Here is a 17,767-nt window from a genome sequence, read left to right on the forward strand (position 1 = left end):
AGTATATATTTATGATTACACATCCTAATCTGAGGTCCTAACCCAGCCTCAGAGACACTTTTGCCCCAACCCCTTAGAATTCTTTCCTGATGGTCTGCGGGCGTCCTGAGACTGCTGGGGCTCCAGCAGAAAGGCATAATGTCAAATTGCCAGCTCAATCACTTGCTACTTGAGGGCCTTGGTCAATTACTTTATCTTTTTAAAGTTGGTTTCCAAATCTATAAAATGATAATAAAAATAACACCTACCACAGAATTGTGGGAGGATTCACCTAAGACACATGGTATGATGTCTGGCACTTAGCAACAATGAGGATTGCTATTAGACTCACAGGTTTTTGCAGCTAACATGAAAGAGAGTATCCCACTAGAGTCACACCTGGTTTCAAGTCCTAGTTCCCTCTCTGACTGGCTGTGTGGACCTGGATAATTCACTCAGTCCCTCTGGAGCTTAGTAACTAATCATAACATGAGGACGATAATATATACTTCATGTGTTCTGAATAAAGATCATGTTACATAGTAGAGATGAGAGTGCTGTGCTTATTGTAAAGCACAATGTAAAAGCCTCAGCTGCTGCTTGCTTTTTCCATATGAACGAACACACAGAAAACAATTGCAAAGATTTTATTTAGCGGCTTTCTGTGCTTGGCACTTAGAAACAGAGTTCCGTGCATAAGGGCAAATTTTTATACACCTTTTCTTCATACATATTTTACATACCCTTTTTATTGCCCCCTTTTTTAATAGTCATAATACTGGATTCCCCACTAGGCACATAAATACATTTATCTACAACACCTCAAAACCAAAAATCTTAATAATATCTGTATTCTTTTACTTGGTATTATTTGCATTTCCACACCACTTAAAAAGTTTAGCTTGTACCAAACTTCACTTGTTTTCTTATCATTAAAGGATTTGAAGAGGAAGGGAAAGATGAAGGAAAAAATCCAAAACTTCAAAATTGCAATGAACTATTTGATTTAAAAAAAATGGCGATCTAAGGGCAGGTGGAAGGATGTAGAAGACCCATCTGCAATTCTCTGGAACACGACAGGACTCCTCCTGCCACAGGGGTGACGGGCAGGTGATCCAGGTCAGGCGCCTGGACCTGGCATTCGGAAGGCCAGACCTCCATTTGTCACCTCTGTTCTTGGTATCATCTGTCAGGATTATAAAACCCTTCCTTCCTCACACTCCTTCTACTTCCTTTCCCCTGCCAGGCTGCATGCTCTGGAATCGGCACTTCCTGTGTGGCGCCCCTCTCTTCTGGATCACAATGGTCAGAACTGTGGCATGAAGACGCATTCCTTGCCCCGGTGCCTCTCACCAGTGCCCTGACCATGCACAGTGTCCCAGAGAGGTTTACTCCTCAATGACTTCATGGTTCCTTCCATAACCTGTGGGGGAGAGGGGGAGAAACAAACCCAAACCACATTTCCTTGGTGAATTAAAATGCTCATCGTTGCTCTCCCTTCATCATTCAGTCTTGCTCTCCACCTCTCTCTTGGTCTCTGTTTGTTCTCCTTTCTCTCTCTCTCTCTCTCTCTCTCTCTCTCTCTCTCTCTCTTTCATCTGCTCTTACTCCCCTTTTCACAGGCACCACTGGGAACATCAATGACAGCACACCAATTGAAGAGAGCCAATGTTCAAAAGCAATCTTTCTCAGGAAGCCCAGTCCAGTTGTAGTACTGATGTCTTTCCACCCTCACTGACGGGAAGGGGTTCCAGGATACACGGTTCATTCCAGAAACAGGGTAAGCTGCAAAGGAGAAACGTTGGCAGCTACTGCTGGCCCAGTCCATCTACTGTTGTACATAGACACATTTTTGGTGAAAGCACCCATGCTGGGCTTCCCTCTACAGAGTTCACCCAGTTCCGAGTCAGTGTGCATGTATGTTTGTGTATGGATGAGTTTGTGTATGAATATATATGTATGTGTGTATGCATGCATGCACATATTATGTGTGTATGTATGTATGTATAGACCTGTATTTGTGTGTGGGTAACTTTCATGACTGCTACATGCTAGCATCTCCCTTAACATTATTATAAAATGATTATTCAGTTTCTTCAAAGGCCACTCTGGAGAGATGATGCTTTATAAAACTAAGACTTGGGAAGGCAGGAGAATGGCCACTGAGTCAGAGATGATTCCACCACAAGTATCCTTCAGTGGCTTAAATGTCTCTTGTTCTTGGGTATGTGCTTTCCTCCTCCAGTAAAAAAATAATAATAATAATACACAGTTCTTGTTTTTCAAAGGCGTTGGGCTCCCAAAGAGGAGGATCTGCCCATGGAGATTCTGGGGCCTTGGCTGCTGTAGGCTCCGTGGTGCTAGGACTGGCCACTAAACCATGTGAACGGACATCTGGGAGGAGGAGCCTGGGACTGCCCCGTACTGCCGGCCATCACAGGTGTTAGTCGCCTGCTGATTATTGGCTGAGGGGCTAATCATGTGCATGCCATGCTCCATCCCTGTAGGCAGGTACTGCCTCTCTCCAAAGGCCCCATTGGAAGGAGAAGAACAGAGTAAAGTGCTTTGAGAGGTGCTCAGTTTTTCTGGGCTTGCAGCTAGCCTTGGGGAAGTGGGGAAATTGTATCCATATAGATTATAAGGGTTGTGGAGAGAGAAGGCATTGTAGGAGCTCTGCTGCATGTGGCTGCCCCCAAACATGTGTGGTGATGAGGAGCTGGAGGCTGCATTGCCTGCCTGCATGACATACTGAAACTGGGAAGTGGGGAAGGACCCCAGCTGGCCACCGTAGGCTTCCATCTTGCTGTTGCTAGGCAACGAGGAAGGAGTAGGTATTCCTGAGATCAGGGATGGAGTCCTCTGGGGCATGAAGGTTTCGGAGGGCTGAGGGGCTGAAGCAGTGCCACTCTGGAGCCTGTTGTAGCCACTGTCACTCAGCCCTGGGTAGCTCTGCAAGGCAGCCATATTGCTTCGGGCACATGGTGGATAATCAGAGAGGTTTAGGTTACACAGCTGGCTCTCTCGGCAGCCCACGTTGAAAGTGTTGGGGGCCAGATGAAATGTTGGAGGAGAACAGGATGGAGATAAAAGATGAGAAGAAGCTGAAGGGGATGGTGTCCCAGTGCTGGAGGTGGTTGGGGAAGTGCCTGTGCTGCCTCCTGAAAAATAAAACATAAATACTGTTGAGACATGAGAATCACCTGAAGGGCTTATTAAAACACAGATCGCTGCTTCTACCCCAGAGTTTCGAATTCTGTAGGTCTGGGACAGGGCCTGAGAATTTGCAACAAGTTCTCAGATGATACTGAGGCTACTGGTCCAGGGACCACTCTTTGGTTAGAGGATGTCCAGGTCCCTTTTATCTCCTAAAATACCTGAATTTGTATTTGAGAGAGCTGTTCTAATAACCTAGGGATAATAGAACTGGGTTGGTGGCTGATGCACCAACAGACAAAGGGCCAGTTTAACCCAGTCTACTTCAAATGTATTCTCAGGTAATTTAAGAAGGTCAAAAATGACCTTTCCAAGCCTCCCCTTTACCGGGCTGGGGAGCAGCAGTGCTGCACCCACTTCCTGTCTCATCTACTGGAAGTTGAAGGCAGTGGTGAGTGTCAGGGTTACTGGACCTTTCATGTGAATTCCAGAATGGGCAGCTACTTTGTCTTCCATAGGGAATCTCCCATGATGGAATTTCTCTATCAGGGCAAGGTTGGGACTTTCCCAGAATTGTTGAGAGCTGTGATTCTCAAGGAGCATGTTATCCTTTAGGTCATCCACAACTCATGCAGGGGGTCCTAGAACATGAGCTGCTATACAAGGGTAAAGGAACTTTTAAGTAGAAGGGAGCAGGAATAAGGTTTTTAACAGTGAGAAAAAATGTGAAGAAAATCAGCAGGATTCCAGAAATATAGGGATACAAAGAAACCATCCACAGTGTACCAGGGAGGAAGGTCCAGATGTGCAAGCTGAGAGCCAGATACCTCAAAGAGAAACCCAAAGTTAATTTTTAGCACAGGAAAAAAAAACAAAAAGCCTTAGCCTACCTCCACAGATATTGTAGCAGTTTGAGCTGTAGAAATACAAATTTAGCTCTTGTTAATGGTTTTTTTCAGAGTTAAATTTTTTACAAAGCCCAACCAATATCATCTCTTGCTTGGTCAAAAGAATTTCCCCAATGAACTTCCAAGGTAGAACTGGATTTAGACACAAACAGCTCCTGATTTTAGAATCATTTCAGGAAATTCTCCTTCTCTGTTTCTTGTTTATATCTTAAGTTCCCTTAAGAGAAGTAAAAAGATTTTCATTCCACAAATTGAGATAAGGCCAACATTGTAAATACCATTGGAGAAGTAAGCCAGCACTGACCATAGAAGGAAGGGCACCAAGCCTGATTCTAGGTTCACTGGCCTCCATCCAGCTCCTGACCACAGGCAAGGCAGGCTACGTCTTAAATCACCTCATCTGTGAAACAAGGGCTCGAACTGATAGGCTTCAGTTTCTGTCCTTCTCAGAATTTATGTCTGAGGATTAAATTTCTGCTAAAGTGTGAATGGCCAGTAACAAGTACTTTCCAAGGAATCACTTAAGCACGAGGAAGTTCTTGAAGGGGAAAGCTAGGAAGGATGAGGAAAAACACACTTCTTATTTTTGTACCACTGAACAGCCTAGCCTATGGTGACTTATGCGAAGCTCAGGGATTCATTTTCTGCCAGCGTGGGGTTCCTCTTTGAGGCGTCCTACACATTTTCTCCCTCTTCCACCCTAAATGCCAGGCACTTCAGTGAAATAAGTGCTATGGCACAAATAGAGTAACTCAACTCCAGCTGTAAAGAGATTTGTGTTTTATGGGATGTGTATCTGGTCTCCTCTCTTTGAAAGTCCGTCCTTGCCCTCCCAGATCTGGTGTTTATGTGGTCCTGGAGGAGACCCCCTGTTCAGCACGCTGTACTGTCCCGTTATAGGTATGCTCCATCAGGCCCGAGCCCTAGCCCTGCAGCAGGAAGTGCAAGATGGAGCAGATGACGTTTTACAACCCTAAATGGTTTTCTCGGATGGCCCAAGATGGAACGAATGGTACTGATTTAAGGCCTCAATTGGTTTCACTAGAAAAAAATAAGACGGGAACTATTAACAAGTTACAGGGATTTCTGCTGAGCAGATGAGAGGCACATGTTAAAAAGTTTGTAGTCAGCTTGCTTTGGCTTTCAAATGACACTCACTGGAAATGAGACTTGGTAGCCTGCTGAGCTTCAGGGGGAGAGAGTGCCCGTACGAGCTAGTGTTTGAAGAGGGAGAGCAAGCCTGCCCAAGAGAAGGTCACATGGCTTCCATTCCCTTTGAAGAAATGCTCTTAGGCACGTAAAATACTCAGTACAGATAACAGCCATTTTTCAAAGTCCACACAGAGAGAGAAGACTATTGGCCCTCGTTTTGCAGAGAAGCAAACTGAGATACAGAGAAGTCTTTACTCTCTTACGATCTAACAGCTTGTCAGCTGTTAAACAAGATTGGGAGTGCCGGCCAAGTGCTAAATAAGCAGAAGGAGGCAGGCTGCCCTCCCTGTGCATTTCAACACAGCTGCGTAGAGCTCTCTCGTCCCAGAAGAGCCAGGGCCGAGTGGGAGGCCAGGCCACTCTGATACAGAGAGGTCAGAGCTGCCTCTCAAAGGAAAGCAGGCCTCCCTTTCCTGCGTGGCCTTCTCTTCTTTCCCTTATTCCCCTCTGTGCTCACTGAGTCCGGAAGGCTCTACGAGTCTTGATTTAAACTTCATTAAATGGATGAATGTGGACTACAGAGTCAGACAAGCCCAGTACTAATCCCAGCTGTCTTACTGATTATGGAACCTTAGCAAGTGAGCTTCTCCATATAAATGAAATTTTGAATATTGACCTTGTAAGTATGTATTGAGAATTAGATGAAATAATACAGATTACAAAGTGCACACAGGCATAAAAATGTGTTTCCTTTTCTTTTCTCTTCTATCAGTGAAGAAGGAGCGAAGGAAGGGGAAAGGCATCTTAGGGCATTTGGGCCCTAATGGGGATGGCTGTGGGGTGTTGGCCTCTGTCCATGGAGATGAGCATCTCAGTCTCTCCACACTCGGGGGGGCATCATGTCACAGCCAACTGCCTGGATGTAACAGGCTACAGGAGCCTTCAGAACTGTGAATGATGGAGCACTGGACACCCACCGGGCCCATATCCCCAAGGCTAATCCAACTCTGTTTCCTCTCCAAACTGTCGGCCCCTTCCCCCTCACTCCCCACCTGGGATGGAAATGAGAAGCCCCACGTCTCCATCTCTTCTCAGATCGGATCAAGCAAAGTGGAATTGAACACAAACAGGTAGGTTGGTGTCTTTCCCACTATCCTCAGAGGTCTTAATCCACATCTGAGAGGTGACTAAAATGTAATGCTCTGAGTAGCTGAAAACTCTCCAGCCTTTCAGGACCAGTCCTCCACCACTGCACTTCCCTGCCTCCTATTTTACCCATGGCCCAAAGTGAGAAGGTACTCGAAATTCATATTCAACATTAACTTGCTCCAATATCCAAAGCTAACAGTCAAAATGACCAAAAAGAATCCATGTTTAGCAGTGATTCCATACGAGGACAATAACCTAGAATATACTTGTGTACCATGAAGACAAATTAAATGTGACCATGAAAATCCTGAATACCAAACCTGCTGACTTTTGCATCTTTAGATTGATCACTTCCAGACTGTAACATGGAGGCTTTCACGTACAGTTCCCTTTTGGGTTTATTTTGTTGTGCTTTCTACCCCCTCACAAAAAAAAAAAAAAAAAAAAAATCGAAACACAGTGAAACAAAACCCCATCTGGGCTAGTGAAGAATAAATTTCCATGTAATTGCTTGGTGCCATGAACCACACTCTTCTGTCATATAACTTGATGGCATCTGTCCCTGAGGAGTGCTGATTCACTGTGTGTCCTTGAGTAGTCTTCTTCAAGGCTTTCAAACAGGTAAGAGGTAAAATGTCAGCACGCTATGGACTGATCCCAGGGAATAAACTCAGAGGCCATAAAGTTTAATGATCAGAGCCCAGTTCATCCCAACTAAGGAATTCCCCTTAGTTGAAATAAGTACCCTTCTCAAAATGCAAATGTGAAACATTATAGTGCTAAAGGGAATTGCGTGCTTTAAATCCTAGAAAGATTCCTAGTGCATCCTTCTCCATAAAGTTTAAAGATATGCATAGATCCAAACCTCTTCCCTTTAGAATAGCTTTTAATATATTCACCCGTTCTCATTTTTTCACATTGGTCCTCTGGGTTCTGAGTCTCTCTGCTTCTTCAATGGCCCTATTTCACACCTATCACATTCCCTAGGTGGAATAGCCCCCACTTTTTCACTTTCCATTAACTTGCTTGTTTTCTCTGCTACTTGTTTTACTGCCTTCCCTGCTGCGGTTTACATCTGTTGTTATTGTCATTTAGAACTAATCTGCCTCTCTCCTGGCAACAGTACCATTTTCTCACTGAGAGACACCCCCTTTCCCACTCTTACCCCTTCACCTGTACCTCCAGGGAAGGCATGTGATGCATGCCTGGACAATCTAAGCATCCCCACACCCTGCCACAGTAATTAATTCAGTGGTATCCCAATTAGAGTCAGTGAGACTCAGTGAGATTTTGCTGGAAATCTTGAGAGAGAGGCACATGACCCTTCCCATCCGATTTAAGCCTAAAAAGATGCAGGTGCCAGGGATGCTGGTAGCTATGTCACCATCCTGGGGAGCCCGACAATGAAGTCAGGTGAGAGATGATAATGGCTTGGAGTGGGGTGGTAGCAAGGGAGACTAGAGACGTGGGCAGAATCAAGAACCTGGTAAAGGTTGGATATGGTGGGTAAGGAGAGAGGGAACCGTCTAAGGTGATTAATGGATAGTGGCGTCCTTCCCCCAGGAGAGGGCGCCAAGTCTGTGAGGTAAATCATGGACTCCATTTTGGACGCATTGAGCATAAGCGACTTCGGGCCAAAATAGAATATGTAACCAATAATCATTTGCTTTAATAGACTGAGTTGAGATACTCTCCCCTCCTTGTCAAGAACTCCTCGCAGGCATTATTCCTTGTCTCAGGGATAAATGAGATCAGCATAAGTTGGCTACCTTTGAAACATTATAATGATCACACAGTAGTTCAAAGACTCCGTTCCTAATCTTTTTACTCCTATGAATTTGCTCAGTATTTGCTATCTTTCACTGACCAAACTCTAATTAACACAAATCTAACTGATGAAAATCCCAACACCAACAGAGACCTTCATGATCCTAATTTTTAACTGCCTGACAAACATTAAAAGATGCAAAGGTGTTGAAATCTAGTGATGTCTACCACCAGTTGAGGAGAAGGGAGACCTTCTGTAAATGGCAGGTCTCCTTCTATCCACAGGTGGAGACGTATGATCAGCTTTGGTGTTCTGGTCCAGGATGGTTCCTTTTCTCACAACAGTTGTCAGATCACTTGGAGATGCCACTCACAAAAACTCTCTCAGTTTTGGTTATACAAATAGCTCCATTGTGTATATATATATATATATATATATATATATATATATATATATATATATATATATATATATAATCAGAACAACCTCATGGCAACACCAGGATATCATCAGAACAATAGGATTGAACCTGGCTCTTATTTCTTTTTACGTCTTCGTCTGTGTCACCTCACTCCACTTCTGCCAGCATAACTAACTTGTTCAGTTCATTTTGTCCTGCCACAGCAGTGTTCAGGAAAAAGTCATTCCTGAAATATAATTCCTATCTCCAGACTCTCCAACAGTATAAACTCCTTGCTGATTCTAAATGAAGATGTCTGAAAATAAAACCATACACTTGACTTCATAAAAATGAAATATGGACCTACTATTTAGAGTTAACAGTCAAGTTGCTGACACTAAGCCATCACTTGGATGAGTAAGCTAATTGTGTGTGTGTGTGTGTGTGTGTGTGTGTGTGTGTTAAGTAAAAAGGAAGAAGGTGTAGTGGAAAGGAAAGTGCCCAGGAAGGCAGGAGATCCTCTTTGGAGTTCTCAACTTAGTTCTGCCACCATTTAACTTCAGATATGTTACTAGGCTGCTCTGTGCCTCAGTTTACTTTTGTCTTTTTTTTTTTTTTTTTTTTTTGCGGTACGCGGGTCTCTCACTGCTGTGGCCTCTCCCGTTGCAGAGCACAGGCTCCGGACGCGCAGACTCAGCGGCCATGGCTCACGGGCCCAGCTGCTCTGCGGCATGTGGGATCTTCCCAGACCGGGGTACGAACCCGTGTCCCCTGCATCGTCAGGTGGACTCTCAACCACTGCGCCACCAGGGAAGTCCCTCAGTTTACTTTTGTGTTAAAGGCAGAGGATAATGAATCCCACGCATTCTTCTCCATCAGAGGAAACAACTATATAGAGCATCCATTCAATATGTTTTTGAAAATAGAAGGATTTGGACTTTTTTAAAACCATGGCTAATTCACCTAAGCACATTCCTTGAAACTTTATCAACAGATGGGTCTCAATGAAAGAGAAATTACAATGACAGCAAGGGCAAGAGGGAAAAAGCACCCTGAACTTCACTCAAGCAGAATGGCTGATCCAGTGTCCAGTAGCAGCAACAGCACAGAACTGTCCCAGGGCCCCGTATTTGACATCCAGATATCCATGTGCTTGAAGCAATGAGGTAATGTGGACACCTGGGTGGGTTGGTCACTTTGGATCTTCGGTTTGGTGCCAACACTGCCAATACTCTCTTCACCAAAAGGGAGTTACTACAAAATCAGTCTGCCACTGAAGCTTCCACCAGACGCTCACCACTCTTTACGTCTTCTAAGACACAAAACAGTTCGACACAGATGGCTATGTCTCTTTTCTTCATTTTATGACTGATACTGTCCAGAGTTACTGGAACTCTCAGTTTTTAAAGGAAGAGGGAATATGGGTGCTGTGACTTTTACATCCTTTGCTAACGTCAAGAAACCAAGCCACATATTTTTTAATAATGAGAATCTGGATCAAGTTCAGTGTATAGTTCAAAAATGTATTCCAATTAAACTATTTAATAGAGTCTTGGCTTTTCCTCTAGCCCCATTTCACCACCATATGTATCCAATAATTCCACACTCATTTCCCCCCATCAGCATAAAAAGGGACTCAGTGAATAAGTGTGACATTTGGGTCTGAAAGTTCAGTTTCTCTTAAACCATTGTTTCCCACATGTCAATAATAAGTCTTCAGATCAATAAAATTTCAGTAGAAGCACCATGAAACCTGCTATGCTGTACACCTTAGCAATGCAGGCTCCCCTGCAGCTTCCCCATGCATGCACCTGCCCAGTGGGTCCACATGCTGGTGAAATGCAGGTAGCCATCCACAACTATCACTCCACATCTGTATCCACGCACATTTCAGGTGGCTGTGCTCCAAGATTTAATCAGATAGTGACCCTGCCTACCTGAGCCACAGTGCCACCAAGTGACCTCATTCATTGTTCATTAAGTACTTCCTGGGTCCCAGGCCCTGGAGTAGATGTTGGGGACACAGCAATGAACACAATGTCGCCACCAATGCTTGCTCTCAGGAACTGGCAATATCCCTGCCCACCGTCTCATACCAGCCTCTGTGATACAAATTCCTGCTTAGCTAGAGCTTGGAGAGTCAACACATAAAGCAAAGGCAGATGAGCAAGAAGCCACCTCAGAAAGAAATAGGGTCAAGTAAGTGTCTTTGCATGACACGTTTTCATTTATAAAGCATGTTTATATATTAAATATATTAAATGCATTTATAAATGCATATATTAAATAAAGCATGTTATATATTAAATTCTTCACAAAAAATAATTATCCCTCTTTGGGGTGAGGAAATGGACTCAAGAGTAGAAGTAACTTGCCAAGGGTATATAGAGAGTTAGTGGCCATCAAAGATGAAGGCCCAGGTTTCCTGACTTCCATAAACCTCTGCCTCTTAAGGGCCACCAGGGCGTCAAAGCCGCAGTGACACCCTGAATACATATCGACCCTGCTTCTATGACAGCATTATGAGGAGCAAGTCGCTTCATACGAAGGGCTTCCATTTCTCCTCCACTTATTAAAAAAAGAGATGGAAATTCTGGATCATTTGCCTCCCCGGATCCCTGTGAAGATGTACGGTCTAATCATGTTTTGAATAATTATTAATCAGAACAGCAACATTTCCTGTCCCTGGTACATTTTCTTCTCAGTTACATAAGGGGAATGAAGACAGTGATGATGATGATGATGACAATGACAGTTAGCATGTACTGAGGGCTTACTGTGTTTTTAAATGCATTATCTCATTTAATCCTCACAAGAATTTTATTATATTCTCCCACTATGCAGATGAGAAAACTAAATGTCAGAAAGGATGAGGGACTTGGCCAACGTCACCAAGCTAGGCAAGAACAGTGATAAGAGCCTAACCCAAGTTGCCTCACTCCAGAGCTGCTGCTTTTAATCACCATCTCCATCTTAAAACCTGAGGGAGTTCAGTAATTCAGGTTACAAAACCTAATTTAGTGTGCAAACTGCTAGAACCTCCCTGAGAAGGGAGTATAATATAATGTGTTATCAAGTCCCAGAAGGGGCTCCTACATCACAAAGCCCCAAATTCAAAAACTAGGACTCTATTAATGGCAATCATTTGACAGAACAGAAGGAGCTCAATCTGTAATTTTGATCACTGTCACTTTGGGGCAAGAGGAGGGTGGAGAGGAAAACTCACAAAGTGTCTGACATTTTGGGAAGCTTTCACTTGGGTACCCAGGTGCATGGGTGCTGCGCCTTGGGAGAGCCAGTGGTTAAACTGAGAAAAGGAGTTGAAATCCGCCCATGAGCCATCTGTACACATGGCCACAGGCTTCCCAACCTGAGCTGCAAGAGAAGGGAGATTAGAAACTGGATGAAAAGCACAAAGCAATGGAAGGAAAAAGTCCACTTCGCCCATGCACTTGAGATGGGTGTGGCTCCACATCAGCAAAAAAGGAGACAGCACAAGTTACAAGATTCAGAGGGGCTTGCAGCAGCTCCCTCCCCACTGTCAGACCTGAGCGATTTATTCCCATTGTCGGGAGCTAAGTTGTTTCTCATCCACAAACTAGAATAAGAAAACCGGTGAGGCTGCCATGAGTAATAAATGAAATTATTACGAAGATCTCCAAATCCCAAGGGCTACATGAATGCTTAGTGATAGAAATAATCATGTCACCACCATTACGTAACCTTGCTTTTGGGAAGGGAGAGAGAATTTGGGGTGCCAGGTGAAACACTGCCTCTGAAACCTGCTTAGTTGCACAAGTGGTGATGCTTTGGTTATTTACGGAGCTACCTAGTTCTCTTCATTCCAGGAGAGTCGGTGTAACTCGTGGCTTGGCTTGGGGCCAGATGTGCTATATTCAGTTCAGCTCCCATTCCCTCCCCAGCGCTGTCTCTAAGCAGAGGCCTTGCCCAGGGCTTTACCTTGCTGCTTTTGCATGGTGGTGAAATCTTCAAAGGTGAGTGTGCGCACAGGGGGTCTCCAGAATGCATAAGTCTCCATGATGGCTTCCAGTCCGGTCCTACACAGAGAAAAGCCAGCAAAGGAAGTTGTAAATAATCCCAAGAAATGCATGGACTTTTTAAAAAAAAATCCTGAAGTGGTTTGTCTGAGAAGCGGTATATGCATAGGCACTGAGAGATACCACCACCAGGGTAAATTAGTCTGGAAGAGCACAGGTACAGATGTCGCTGGATTGCAAGAAAAAGAAGAAATTAACCCAATTCAGATTATCTGCAAGCAAGTCAGAGCTATGATGGAATTTCACTCCAACCTTTCTTCAGAGAAGGTTTGGTCTGCATGAAAAAAAAAATGTTAAAGGTCAAGGTCACTGATATCATGAATAGAGTTTAGCAGAGAGTAGCACTGACCATTTCTCTAGCACAGGATGACGTGATCATCATTACCACACACATTGACACAGCCTGTCCCAGAGTCAACTCCACCACCGGGTACGTGGAGTCAGTGAAACTGTCATATTGCTGTGCCTTGAAAGGCTTCTTAAATCCTCTTAAACAGAGACAAGCACCATAATAGAAATAGGAGAGGTAAGCACTCAACTATACTTGAGTTTCTGCTGCAACAAGAAATACCTACCTGAAGGCACAAAGAGGGTTTGGTCCCAGAAATTATACCTCAAACAAAAAGACCAATACATGTCTGCAAATGTTTATCTGTATTTTGTAATATAATAACCAAACTGGTCTTTGAGAGTCATGCACTTGGGACTCCAGGAAACATCCAATATTTTACCAATGTATTACTTTAAGGCTTCTGTTTCATTGACACTAGAAATTCCATTCATTGAACTATGTGCACACTGCCTAATTTATCCTTCAATAAATTCTCTCTATCATATATAGGTATATATATATGAGATGTTGATGAACATTGTTTTAACATAATTATCCAGGCTATCTGGATTATCTTAGACATATTCTTGCTGATATTCTGTATCCTCAAAACAGAATATTGGTTGGTGCCTTGTTTGAGGCTTTGAACACAGCTTCTGATTATTGACTCCTCTTTAAAACTAACTGCTTCACTTCTAGCTAAGTGGAAAGAGGTGAAGTTAGGGTAGAGGAAGGTAGGAGAAGGACGGTGGAGAAGAGGAGGTGGCATAAGTCCTTTCACTGCAAAGTTGCTGGTAAGTAACATGGTGTCCCTTCCTGGAAAAGACAAGCTTTCCCTCTTGAGATGAAATTTATGCTGCTGTCCTTCTCCCTAGGTAATACATTTCCAGCTTTCTCTTCAGTCTGGCACAGCAAGAATAAAGTGAGAAGCTTTACTTTAAGTGAGAACAAATAGCCCTTCCTTATAAATGACTATAAGGTCCCCTGAGGTTCTTCTGTGATGAGCTGCTGATACACTGATTGGCTCTTTGTGTTGGAAAATTTCCTCTCTGAACTGGCCTTACTTGCACAGTTAACTTTCTAAAGTCTTCCCCGGAATCTTGGAGGCTTTAAATACACCAATGTTGGCAAATTAAACTCTGTATTTTTAGAAGAGGTTGAGAGGAGAGGGTGTTGCATGGTGTTTATTAGCTGTTAATCTGTTAAAAGTAGGAATAGAAGACATTTCCACATAGTCACCCTGCATTAACGCTGAATGCAGTACATGAAACTACTTGTGGGAAGAAAGAGTCCAGGCAATTAGGGAGCTCAGAATAATAAGGGGATAGGCGGATAAAGCCATGCTGAGCCTTGATGGATATAAAAAATAGATAGGCCAGGCTTAGATCTTACTGCCCTGTTCTGGAATGTTGGGGGCTCACCAGAACATCTTAGGATTCCCTTTAATGGCACAGGAGGCTCAATGCAAATGGCAAGGTCTCTATTGTTCCACCTCCTAATCCATTCTTCCCAGCAACATGTACCAATGATGAGGACAAAATATTAGCTCAGGGACAAAGAACAGTCCCTTCTCATTTCATAATAAAGTGATAGAAGACTGTGAGGTAGCTATAAAACACTGATATACTGACAATGTTATATTTATTAAGGGAATAAAAAATCAATGTTGATTTTATTTTCATAACAGGCAAAAAGACTACAGCAAAGGTGTTAATAATTTTATTTAAGTAGTCAACGCTGTACAGGATAGCGACCATTTATCCATTTATCCAAATCTAATGATACCATCTCAGATGGAGAGTTATCCAGCCTCTGAGTATTTCCCAAGGAAAATATTTAGTTTGGGGACAGATCTGTTAGAAAGTTTTTTGACCTTGTGCTGGAGTATCTGAGGTAACTTTTACCCTCTGGTTCCATTACCCATGGGTAAATGGTAAGAGTGCCAGACACTTTCCACATCCTCATCATGAAGACCTTCCTTAACTGTTAAGAACATAATGTATGACACATCACATATGGACACACCCATGGTCCATCCAGTCCAGGTGTCTTCACAAGAAGGGTCTTTTTGGTGACGAAGTTGGGTGAGGGGGATGACTACCAAAATCTAATGGCTAAGTCCACACATTCCTAACCACACTTTACTAATCTGTTGTGGATCTATCTCTCATAGATTCATCCTGGACCTTACTAAATCTATTTATATATTCAGGGTGGATGTCTTTTTTAAGAAATTAATCCTATTTGTTTACTATATGCCACATCTTAGTTGTCCTCAAACTCCATTAAGCTTCCTTGGATAGATCTAATTGTTCAGTAGTACTAATTCTATTTATCAGGATTTGGTGAAGTGCCACAGCAAGACAAGTATTAGCTAATTCACTCTCCACCATGTTTTCCACCTCCCAGTACTTAGCACAATGCCTATTACATGACAAGACTTCAATTGATATGCATTAAATTAATAAGTAAAGGAATTATTTTTATTACTATTTTTATTTATTTAATATTTATTACTATTTTTATTACTGAGCCACAATTTCCTGAACTTTAACCAGCAATCATTTTTTCTAAGCCTAAAACTTAGGAAAACAACTTGATATTAAATCAAGAATCTGAAGACAGAGAGAGTCCTCTAGAACTGGTGACTTGGGAATTGCTTCTACGTATAGCTGTTTGTGCCTTTCTTGACTCAGGTTCCAGAGAGGTTTCAGTTTTCATTTGGTTTCTTCTTTTCTGGTCATGGAATTTCTGACCTTCAACAGAGTCTGAGTTCCCTAGCAGAGGCCAGTCATTTATACTCTCATCTTCTCTTATAAGAATCCTTGCCAACCACCTGTTGACGTCTTCAGCCACTTGGATGTCTATTCAAAGTTTATACTGAGCAACACGTTGTTTACTTATTCATCATCATTGTATCCCAGTTTTATAAAACTTTATCTCAAGGTTCTTAAAAGTGAATTCATTGTCTAACAGATAAAAAAATAGTGGTGTTAGGTAACCACATGTCATTAACATGTTCCACATGGTGGGCCTCTCCGGGTCTGCTGAACACCAGAGACCTGATGTCATCTCTTAAGTTTCCAATCAAAGATGATCAAATTGGCAAGTGTCCCCCTCTTGCTTACTTTTCCCTGTTTGCTCCAGTGACAACAGAGACCATATCCAAACCCCCTTTGTTAAGTCATTTGGCTGTAATCACCTCTCTGATTTCCAGGCCTCTTCTCTTTAGACTTTTCAGTCTGCTCACTGGCCAAACCAACAGAATGTACTGAAGAGAAGGGAGAAAAGGAAGGACAGGAAGCAAGCCAGAGAGCTCTTTTGCAAATTGATGATGCCTTGAGATCAACTGATTTGGAAAAATAGCCAAAGTGCACGGAAATATTCTTCCAACCTTCTCATTCAAAAAAAAAAAAAAAAAAAAGCTGGGACCATCCCTTTGAAGTTCAGCAAATATATGATAATTATAACAATTACAACTACATTCATGAACTGTTAGGTAACACAGCAATGCATAGTTTCTGCTTTTTATTTCTCTTGAGATAGAAAATGATTTTTTATGTTTCTTTCATTTATTTTCTTTGTAATTCTGACATCTGACTCTTTGCTGGTAATACCATTAACAACAGGAACCTATGCTAGGGATTGATAAGATCACTGGTTATCTCTCAATAGAAGACAGTCAGGGACTAAGGGAAGTCTACTGAGATGGGGTCTTGAAGTCAAAAAGGGGTTATCCAATCAGGAAAACAATTATGTGCTAGGTTCAAGAGATATAAATGCAAAAAAGACACAGGGTCTTTACCCTTAAGGAGAATCCTGCTCAACAAAAAGATAACAACATGTAAATGACTAATTTCTGAACTGTGTGATAGATGCTACACTGGAGATGTGTAGACAATGCCATGAGGCACTGAGCAAGATGTACTGAATATACCTGGAAAACTCAAGGGGGATTCCATAAAAGGCCAGTTATTTAAGGTTAATGTTACAGGGCACTCAGTAGTTTTCCACACAGACAAGAGGCAGAAAGAGCTTTCTTAGTAGAGTTAATAGTATATGCAAAGACGTGGAGGTATGGAAGAGAAGCCATGTTCTAGGAACTGAAAATAGTTCAGGGTGACTGGAGCTCCAGGTGCAAGATGGGGGCCGGGGTGGGGGAGGCAGGCGGACACCATGGGTATTTATTCCATGTGAGGCACTTGGATTTTATCCCATGGGCGATACTATGCCCCTGAACTCCTTTTCTTTCTCTTCCTGTTCCAACATTTGAAAAGACACAAAACCAGAATATACTGTTCTTTCAAATCTAATCATCATGTGTCAAATTTCTAATCCTTTTCCTTGGACTGTCCTTGGTCCACTGAGGTTAGGTCAAACCTTCCACACATCCCTCTCCTTCACTGGATCTGGAATTGGCTCCTATCTTTAGATTCCTCAGGATATTTATTGTCCAGAGATATTCTTAAAGACCTCCCAGTGGAGGTCTGCAAATTGGCAAAAGAGCCATCATTCAAAACTTGGCTTTAGATGTACAATAAATATATCTACCTGATGAACTGGATGTCATTGATGTGCTTGCTTTACAATGGTTTGGACGAACACGTGTCCAATGGACAGATGACTGGAGTTGAGTTAAAATTGTTCCTTACCCAGTGATTCCCAACTTGGGAACCCTGTCCCCACTTGGAGTCTGAATAGGTAGCGACGGTGGTCCATAAGGAGTTTTCACTGCCTCAAGAAGTACAATAAAAATCCTTGATAACACAAAGCAGGCTGACTAAAACAATAAGTTTCTTTGCATTTGACTGGCATGGTCTCACTTTAACTTAGTAATACTAAATCACACAAGGGGCAGATTAGCATAGT

General features: G+C 42.8%; 1 protein-coding gene across 1 annotated transcript in view; it reads right to left on the reverse strand.

The window, feature by feature from the left end:
- Positions 1 to 612: 612 nt before the first annotated feature.
- TBX15 (T-box transcription factor 15) overlaps positions 613 to 17,767 on the reverse strand; it is a 102,900-nt gene continuing 85,745 nt past the window's right edge. Inside the window, exons 7-8 of the mRNA XM_082615711.1 lie at positions 12,470 to 12,567; positions 613 to 3,137 (exon numbers count right to left, since the gene is read on the reverse strand). Coding sequence (XP_082471837.1) covers positions 2,353 to 3,137; positions 12,470 to 12,567 — 883 coding nt within the window. The 3' untranslated portion in view covers positions 613 to 2,352. The remainder of the gene's footprint in view (positions 3,138 to 12,469; positions 12,568 to 17,767) is intronic.

This window comes from Mesoplodon mirus, assembly GCF_964341445.2.
Source record: "Mesoplodon mirus genome assembly, chromosome: 3".
In the NCBI taxonomy this organism is placed as follows: domain Eukaryota; kingdom Metazoa; phylum Chordata; class Mammalia; order Artiodactyla; family Ziphiidae; genus Mesoplodon; species Mesoplodon mirus.